At 43.9% G+C, this 10,000-nt stretch overlaps 1 protein-coding gene across 1 annotated transcript in view; it reads right to left on the reverse strand.

Annotated features, from left to right (window-relative positions):
- Positions 1 to 10,000, reverse strand: part of LOC134464271 (inactive dipeptidyl peptidase 10-like) — a 113,881-nt gene that overhangs the window by 22,542 nt on the left and 81,339 nt on the right. The window contains exons 10-14 of the mRNA XM_063217740.1: positions 9,582 to 9,679; positions 5,916 to 6,039; positions 4,836 to 4,874; positions 2,946 to 3,053; positions 1,079 to 1,167 (exon numbers count right to left, since the gene is read on the reverse strand). Coding sequence (XP_063073810.1) covers positions 1,079 to 1,167; positions 2,946 to 3,053; positions 4,836 to 4,874; positions 5,916 to 6,039; positions 9,582 to 9,679 — 458 coding nt within the window. The remainder of the gene's footprint in view (positions 1 to 1,078; positions 1,168 to 2,945; positions 3,054 to 4,835; positions 4,875 to 5,915; positions 6,040 to 9,581; positions 9,680 to 10,000) is intronic.

Consider the following 10,000-nt stretch of genomic DNA (forward strand, 5'->3'; position numbering starts at 1 on the left):
TACTGTCTGCATACAATACGTGACTAATAAGACGTGCTGTTAAGGAAAAGCAAGGACCTACTACTGTATGTCCTCATTACTATTAAATCTATATCAAAGGCCTTACTGGCATCATGAAGTACTTTGTGAATACACACCTACTTTGTGAATACACACCTAACAAATGATTGATTTTGCTTGACACATGTCTTGTAGTAATTCACATGTACATGAAGTAAGGCATGTATTAGTAGCTAATATATGAACCCTGAAATAATGTGTTATAGGGCTGCTCGATAATAAGAAAAATCAAGATCACGATTATTTCAGACAATATTGATATCACGATTTTTTAGGCAATATTTCTTAATAATAATTGTGCTAAACAATTCACAATCTTCCCTCCCTTCAGCAGTGTGAGTGGAGGACCATAGGGAAACACAGTGGTCTTCTGCATGAGTGTTGGGTAGCAAGTCTGCTCTGTGCTCACAATGGCTCAAGTGGAGGGGGATGTATTGCACTTAGAATACCCTACCTTTTGGCAGAACCGACAAATGACAGAAATATTGTTTCAAATTCGATATTATGAAATTTGATATTGTTTGACAGCAATATTGATATCACGATATAATTTCGATATATTGCACAGCCCTAATGTGTTATGTATACTATTGTATGTGTGCAGACATCCCAAGGTCCAAAAAACAATTTCAGGGAGATGTTTATCCTAATTTTACTGACTAGACAAATCAGCACGCTCTCTGTCAAGCATTCGCCCTGAATGAAAACTCGTTCTGAATAGCTCTCGCTTTGAACAGACACAGGTGCACAGGTTACACAAGCACACAGCCCCTCCTTCTCTCTCTCTGTCTCTCTCTCATGGCCTTCCTGCACAATCTAATTGAAATATTTTATGCATGACGCACCAGTTACCATCTTGCCTGAGCTCATTCGCATTGTCCAGAAAAACCAGGGATATTTTATCTGACTCGCAGGCACCAGTTAGCTATTTGCAATATCAGGGAGACTCCCTGAACTTCAGGGAGACTTGAGATGTCTGTGTGTGCTGAGGGCTCAGTGACACAGGGACTCAGCTTACAGGAGTTGGTCACTCTCATCGTAGGCCAGGATCTTGGTGACCTCCCAGTCCCCTGACGTCAGCTGCACCTGGCTGTACTCACTCCTCAGCTGGAGAGAGAGAGAGAGAGAGAGAGAGAGAGAGAGAGAGAGAGAGAGAGAGAGAGAGAGAGAGAGAGAGAGAGAGAGAGATGGTGGGGAAAAGGAGACATAGAATTTAATTAAAATGAGAAGAAAAAGAATAATCATGCTGTGACTGCTGCCTTTCTTCAAAAGAACATTGTGGTGCATTCTCTTTCATTTCATTTACTCATTATTCCTTGCATTAAAATGAGCATCTTGCAATTCTGGAACATTAGAGGTGAAGGTCAAAAAGTATTATGATATGAGTGCCCTTTAATGACACATTTGTTTTGCATTAATTAAGCAGTCCCTCCAGTTTTTCGCGATTCAGCGATCGCGTGGATTCATGCAAATTCAATGATATTCCGCATAATTTCACGATGCCGCGTAATTCCTGTAAAGCCGCATTTTTCCCGCAAAATTTCAACATTCTGTGGAGTTTATTGATTTATATTTTCCTCAAAAAAAATAAAAATGTGACTACAATACCACCGGAGACGAAAACCAATACGAAGCATTTTTGTTAATATGTCACTGAAACATTGAAAAAGAGTTGCCTGCTATTTCGGAAGTCGCGACCCTCATCTCAGCTGTTCTGCGTCTCTCCTCCCCTCCCTCACACATACACGCAGGCGTCGGTGCTGCACACTCATGACCTTTTTTTTAACAGCAGTAGCCTACTTTTCAGTGCAATCCTGGGTGGAAAAAGTATTGTTGCCCATTTATCCATGACGAAGAAGTGTAGGCCTATGCAGTCATGAAATAGTGGCGGTACTGTCGCACAGTAGCAAACATCTTACGTTAGGCTACATTTTTGCGGAACTTCTCCACTCTCCCCTGTCGCTTTCATGAGCATGCTACCCAACGGTCGTTGTCTGATCTTTTTTCAATGTTCGCTAATGTTTGTAATTTAACGGTCTATGTCTATGCGTAGGCACAAGCCTTCTGATAACAATCACTGTAGTGCCGATCGCAAAGGTTTCGGAAGTGTGGAGTTTTGCAACTTGTTTCAGTCAAGGACACCGAGATAGGAAGTGAACGGCCCTTCCACGCTTTCACTGTGTTATTGCAATAAAGTCTTGCGAATCCAGTTAACCATGCACACAACCATGTCAACGAGAGCGTGTATGCCATCACAACTTTGCATCAAGCAAATAATAGGCTATGCAACAGCTTGCAATACGAGCACGAGAGAGAGAGAGAGAGAGAGAGAGAGAGAGAGAGAGAGAGAGAGAGAGAGAGAGAGAGACACGCGTCTTCCAACAGGTGACAGAGATTTATGAGTGTCGCGGCCATGATTTTTTTTTACACATTGGACGGACTGACTAATAAGACGCTCTGACAGTTTTTGGCAATAGCCTATTTTATTTTTCTATTAGTCCTATATAGGAAGTGTGTTTCTGAATCTCTCTCTCTTTTGTGTTAAGCCTGCTTAGACTGATTGTGGTTTTCAGTTACCAAAAAAACCCTGAAAGGGATGCAAAATCTTTGCAAAAAATGAGAAAATGCCGCAAAATCTTTGCAAAAAATGAAAAAATGCCGCCACAAAATCAAGGATTTTGACCGCAAAAATCACAAAATCCCAGTGCAAAATCCTGGAGGGACTGATTAAGAAAAGTATAATGGCATTTATGTTCGTCGCTAGATTCCGCTCCAAGATAATTCTGATTAAAAGACCAAGAATCACTTTTAAGTCTGAATGGCCTCAAGATGATTGGCTATAATTAACGAGTTAAGCTGACATCCCATCATTCTGGAGCACTCACCGGCTTGGTTACCATGGCGATGTGATGGAACTCTCCTTGACCGCCCTGTTTGACGGGAACTGTGAGGAAGAACTTGCCTCCATCCCTTGTGAACACAGGCTCATGTTCCTATAGAAACAAGAAGAGTTGGTTGGAAAACAGTGCTTGAAGTGGGGGGGGGGAGGGGAGAACTCAGGGGAACCCAGTTCCCCTTCCTCACGTTCCTGCAGAACTTATCCCGTGCGCCGCATTCTATAAGTTCAAAACAAGCTTTTCAAAATGCGTGCAGGCAGTAGGTCTACAAAAACGTGACTTGTACTAATTTGGTACTGATGAGACTGTCGGAAAATCAGGGTTCCCGCACTTCTTTTTGGATGGTATTTTCGGACGATGAGGGTTCCTGCACCTCTTTTTTCCACTTCGAGCACTCTTGGACAAGGTAATATCTTGTGTAGTACACTAACATGTAATGGACAGCCACACAATGACCTATTACATACAGTAGGAATTGATACATACAGTACATACACGGTAACTGATTACACATGAATGGAAAAATAGAGAAGAGTTTGGTTGTATATGCAAATGCTGCAACACTGGTGCTGTCTGCGCACACAGTAGCTTCAGCAGTGCAGGCAACGCCTGACACACATATAAATAAGTTATTTTGAGTAATATTATGAATAGCCAGATAAAAATGGGTAAACACTGAATACATAATGGGACAAATAGTTTTGTTCTCTTTAAGGTGGGACAGAACAGCCATCATGATACAGTATGAACTGTCCTTCAAAGTTTTGCATCCCGTCTTTGTATTTTGCAACTTGTGCATCATCATGGCAAATGGGCATTTATGGACTATGATCCATGGCCTACAGGGGATGTGACTGAAGGTTATCTGCAGGGGCGTCATCTGACCTAATGCTATACAGGGGCAGAGTAGGACATATTTATTTTAAAAAGCTTGTAAATTAATCAGGCTACATCATTGCAAGTAGTGCCTGTGCGATATTTTGTGCGCATTCTGTAGATCACCCTGTATCCTAAACTTGAGCTAAATTCCAAGGTAGCAGGTTTCTTTTGTGTGTGAAACTCATACGGGGGCACATCAAATCAATACCCAGGCACATGACCCTGTAAAATACATGTAGGTCTGGCGACGCCCCTGGTTATCTGGTTTGTTGCTGTAGTTTGTTTGTGAAATGAGTATGTATAGGAAGAACTTGACTCCCTCTCTCTCCACATAGGAGACGTCCTTGGGCAAGGTAGCTGACCCTCAACTGGTGCTCAGTCACCAGGCAGAGGTCTGACAGTGCTCTGTACCTCTCTCTCTCTCTCTCTCTCTCTCTCTCTCTCTCTCTCTCTCTCTCTCTCTCTCTCTCTCTCTCTCTCTCTCTCTCTCTCTCTGTGTGTGTGTGTGTGTATACTAAAAATGGTCACTGTGCAGAGGTCTGACACTGCCCTGGGTGGCATGTGCACCAGCTCTCAGTGTGAGTGTGTGTGTGTTCCTGACCTCACCTTTTGCGGTGTGTGTGTGTGTGTTTGTGTGTGTGTGTGTGTGTGTGTGTGTGTGTGTGTGTGTGTGTGTGTGTGTGTGTGTGTGTGTGTGTTTGCGCATGGGTGCGTGTGTGTGTGCATGCGTGCCAGCGTGCCAGCGTGCCTGCATGTATACGTCTGAAAGATGGACTAAACAATATAGAGAGCGTGATTTCCTTAGCTAGTGGAAAATTTTGTGAGTATAGCCAAAACACATAATCAATCAATCAATCAATCAATCAATCAATCAATCAATCAATCAATCAATCAATCAATCAATCAATCAATCAATCAATCAATCAATCAATCAATCAATCAATCAATCAATCAATCAATCAATCAATCAATCAATCAATCAAAGGGATATTTGCATACCTGTTTGGACAGCCATAGCTCAGAGGTTTCTTCATATTTCTGTAGGAAGAAATAAAACACCACATTCCGTCATGCTAGGAGTTATGTCAGTGCATGAGTGTGTAACCTTGTGTGCGTATATATGTGTGTATGAGTGTGTGTATAGTAGTGTGTCTGCAAGAGTGTCTGCGTGCCTGCATGTGGCATCACAGATGGTGAGGATGCATGTGTGTGTTAGTGTGTGTGTGTGTGTGTGGGTGTGTGTGTGCGTGCGTGTGTGTGTGTGTGTGTCCGACTGTGAGTGAGTTCCACTGTATATTTGCGTGTATGTGTGCATGCGTGCGTTTGTGCGCACTGTGTGTGTGTGTGTTCTGGTGTCTCTCTGTGTGTGTGTATGTGTGTGTGTGTGTGTGCGTGCACTGGTGTATGTGTTGTGTGTTGGTGTCTGTGCACACGTGTATCATATGTGAGTGTAACTGCATAGTTTAACTCATTTTGTCCTAAGCCCTTTTTGGGAAAGGGTGCTCTGCCTATTAAATCCTAAATATCTCAGCCCCCGAAGCACATACAAACCTGAAATGAGTTACATTTGAAAGCTATGGCCTTAAAATGTGTTAATTCAGCTCTAACTCACCCACATTTTTAACAAAACAGCTCAAATATAAAGAAACTGAATGCAGTGTATATGTGTCTCCAGGACACAATGGGTTAATTCCAAACACAGACCTTCAGGCAGGCCCCGATGGTGGCATCACACACGGTGAGGATGGAGTGTGTGAGTGTATGACGTCAGTGTAAGTGTCTGTATGTGTTTGTGTGTGTATGTGTGTGTGTGTCAGGCTTGTACGAAATTCCGAATGGAAAGAATTTCAATTCAAAGTAATGCCATAATACGAACACTAGGTGGTGGTGTTCTATGTACTTTCAATGGGTGGTGTAGTTTATATTCAAAGAAATTCAAGGTAATGGCACCACCTAGTGTTCGTATTATGGCATTATTTTGAATTGAAATTCTTTCCATTCGGAATTTCGTACAAGCCTGGTGTGTGTGTTTGTGCGTGCGTGCGTGCGTGCGTGTGTGTTTTAATTCCAAACACAGACCTTCAGGCAGGCTCCAATGGTGGCGTCACACACGGTGAGGATGGAGATGTTCTGAGCCCTGTTGAGCCACCGCACTGCAGTGTGGGTATTACTGATCCACTTCACCATCACCACATAGTAGTCCCTGCAGACACACACACACACACACACACACACACACACACACACACACACACACACACACACACACACACACACACACACACACACACACACACACACACACACACACACACACACAGGCACAAAGACACACACACACACACACACACACACACACACACACACACACACACACACACACACACACACACACACACACACACACACACACAGACACACACACACACACACACACACACACACAGGCACAAAGACACACACACACACACATGCACACACGCACGCACGCACACACACACACACAGAGGTGCCCAGACACACACACACACATGCACACAAGCACACATGCACGCACGCAGGCACTCAGACACACAGACACATGCACGCACGCACATAAAACGACACACAAGCATGCACACACAAATGTGTACCAAGAAAGCCACACACACGCGCGTCGCACACATGCTCCGCAGAGCAGGGAGAGAGAGAGAGAAAACAGATGAATCAATAATTGTGCTAAGCCACTACAGAATCACACACACGCACACACACACACACAGACACACAGACACACAAAGACACAGACACAGACACAGACACAGACACGCACACGCACACGCACACGCACACGCACACACACACACACACACACACACACACACACACACACACACACACACACACACAGTGAGTGTTTATTCACTTGATTCAGTCTCCCAAGGGCTCTGGGAGTAAAATCCACTCTCTGAAATGCGTAGCAACATCTTGTGCACGCTTTGACATCGCACCGCATTGATACCTTCACTTCTGTTTCTTTTTCTCTTCCCTGTCCCCCTGACTTCCATCAATACGACCCTCAGGATTGAAGGTCCACACAAGTCCACATAAGGGGTTACTGTATCTGTCATTTTCGTACACATTTTTGTAGGATAGAAAATCACTACATTTTATGTTGTGTATCTAAAGTTGGTTTCGTAACTTAACTGATCATATAAGCGTGCGTATGTAAACAGGGAAAATGTGGAAGCATGGATGCTGACAGGGGGGGGGGGGGGGGGGCACAGAAGGGTCAACTGTACCAGGCCCAAGGGAGAAAGGGAGCCCAGAATTGGGCCCTCATTACATTATATGTATTGGGTAAGGGGGCCCTTTCAGATGACTTTGTCCCTGGCCTGGCAAAAGCTGTTAGTGGCCCTGCGTGAAAGAATTTGGTCACATGTAATTTCAGCCCCCAAAAGACATCAGCGGCCATGCTGAGCCTAGCTGTATGCTAACAGGAGTAACAGCACGTCTGACGCACAAACGTGACGCACGCAAAAAGCTCAGACAGAGTTACGGATTAGCTCGCCTCAGTTCAGAGAAGAACACATTTCATTATGGAAGAACCGGTGGGCTGGTCCTGGAATACGCGTCTTCCAAATCCCTTATACAGACAGTCAGGCATGTGCTGTATTAGTGGCTAATGTGAATCCTAAAACCAAGTGCTACTCCTGAATTTATGATCCCTCAAACATCATGCATCAAACATCAAAATGGCTATGCTAAAACATCAGAATGGCTATGGTTAACTGAATAGGATTGACACATTTGGGTCATTTGGCAAAAAAGAGAGTGTTGCTCCACGCTGGCATCTACAGTCAGTGTTGGTATTCCAGACTGGTAAAGGCAGAGTGGAAAAATGCAAGATATTTTGACACATCAGAAATGGGCTGACATATTTTTTTACCCAAGCACTTTGTCATACTTGAAATCACTAGGAGGAGGAAGTGAATAGAATTCTGATCTGTAAAAGCACACACACGCACACACGAACACACACACACACACACACACACACACACACACACACACACACACACACACACACACACACACACACACACACACACACACACACACACACACACACACACACACACACACACACACACACACACACACACAAGCATGCACACAAGGGCAATGTCCTTGTGGCAACATATGCCCTCAGTGTGTGTCAAAGACGTCCAACATGACACTGTCCTTCAGCGCTAACAGATGCTTTTGCTTACTGTAACTGTGAAAAACATGAAATTTCAAAACAATTTTTTGAAAAGTGAATGCATGAAAGCCAAGCCAAAAAAAAAATTTCTAAAAAATATTTTTTTGCATTTACAGTAAGCAAAAGTATCCGTTGCACTGAAGGACATGTCGGACGTCTTTGACCCACGTGTGTGTGTGTGTGTGTGTGTACATGTGTGTTTAGCTTATGCGTGTGTGTGTGTGTGTGTGTGTGTGTGTGTGTGTGTGTGTGTGTGTGTGTGTGTGTGTGTGTGTGTGTGTGTGTGTGTGTGTGTGTGTGTGTGTGTGTGTGTGTGTGTGTGTGTGTGTTTGTTTATAGCATGGTTGTGTGTGCATACACTTGTATATGTATGTGTGTGTGCGTGCAAGCGCACACGTGTTTATGCACTTGTGTGCCTGCATGTGTGGGTGCGTGTGTGTGTGCCTGTGTACACGTGTGCATGTGTGTGTGTGTGGGTGTGTGTGTGAGTGTGTGTCCATGCGCTGTTTGCTAATTTCAGTATACTACCAGAGGCAGTGAAGGGCACCTTTAGGAATGAAGGTTTTCATTTGTAGTTCGTTAGACTGTTTACTAATCTAATCTTCCAATTAACATGTTTGTGTTTTGAGGAAGAAACAAAATGAGATCTGTTTTGTTTTTGTAAATAAATGACAGCTCTTTGTTCATGCCCTTTCGTTTTCTCAGCGTCTAACGTCCTCTCACCCTAGGGTTGTTTTATTGTAGCCTATTTTTTTCATCTTCTCTAATCCCCTATACAGTAATACAAAGTTATAAAAAAGTTTGTTATAAAAATTTCAGATTCTCAACTGTCTCCGTAAACCTGAGAGATTAAACTGAATGAAAAATGTAGCAATATCGAAAAGTGCCTTTGGAGCATAAGTAGGTGTATATTAACTTGCTCTTTACCCTTCAGAATGAAAGATGAAGGCAAGCACAGTACAGAGAGAACAGCACACCAGGAATTTATACTAATGCAAAAAAAGCGCCCACATTTGGTAGATCTAAAAAGACTTAATCTGAGATCTGACCTGGACTGGTCATCCAGGATGGAGGGCTTTATCCTGGTGGGCCAACCATCCACAGGGACTGATGTTGTTGGGTGTTTTTTTCCCCCTCAGAGACAATTTAGAGGAGGAAGACTACTGGCCTGTCTACATGTAGAGATGTTGGACTTTTGTGAGGGGCCAGTTTAACTCTAAAATACCCAGGACATTTTTTTTCTCTTGTTTGGGCCAAGATACATGCTGTACAAGGACTAGTTGATTCACCTGATTTCAGACAGAAACATTACTCAATATTGAGGATGAGAAAGACTCAACTGAATTTGGGATTGGATGTAGATAATCAGGAGATATTTAAATTCACCTGAACTTGAGAGTGAGCTTAGAGTAGTTGATAGAGTACAGGGGGTCAGGTGAACTCACCTGAATTGGAATGCGGAGTGACCAGAGACAGGGCACAAGGTGTGCAGGTGAACTCACCTGAGTTTGAGCGTGTCGGGAGGGACCAGCTCTTGCGTGTGCGTGGGACCGTAGAGATTCACCACGAACAGCCTGACAGACGGGTTGTGCTGGCCAGCCTGGAAACCACAGACAGACAGACAGACAGACAGACAGACAGACAGACAGACACACACACACACACACACACACACAGACAGACAGACAGACAGACAGATAGACAGACAGACAGACAGACAGACAGACAGACAGACAGACAGACAGACACACAGACAGACACACACACAGACAGACAGACAGACAGACAGACAGACAGACAGACAGACAGACAGACAGACAGACAGACAGACAGACAGACACACAGACAGACAGACACACACAGACACACACACACACACACACAGACACACACACACACACACACACACACACACACAGAC

The sequence above is a fragment of the Engraulis encrasicolus genome, chromosome 15, assembly GCF_034702125.1.
Source record: "Engraulis encrasicolus isolate BLACKSEA-1 chromosome 15, IST_EnEncr_1.0, whole genome shotgun sequence".
Classification (NCBI taxonomy): Eukaryota; Metazoa; Chordata; class Actinopteri; order Clupeiformes; family Engraulidae; genus Engraulis; species Engraulis encrasicolus.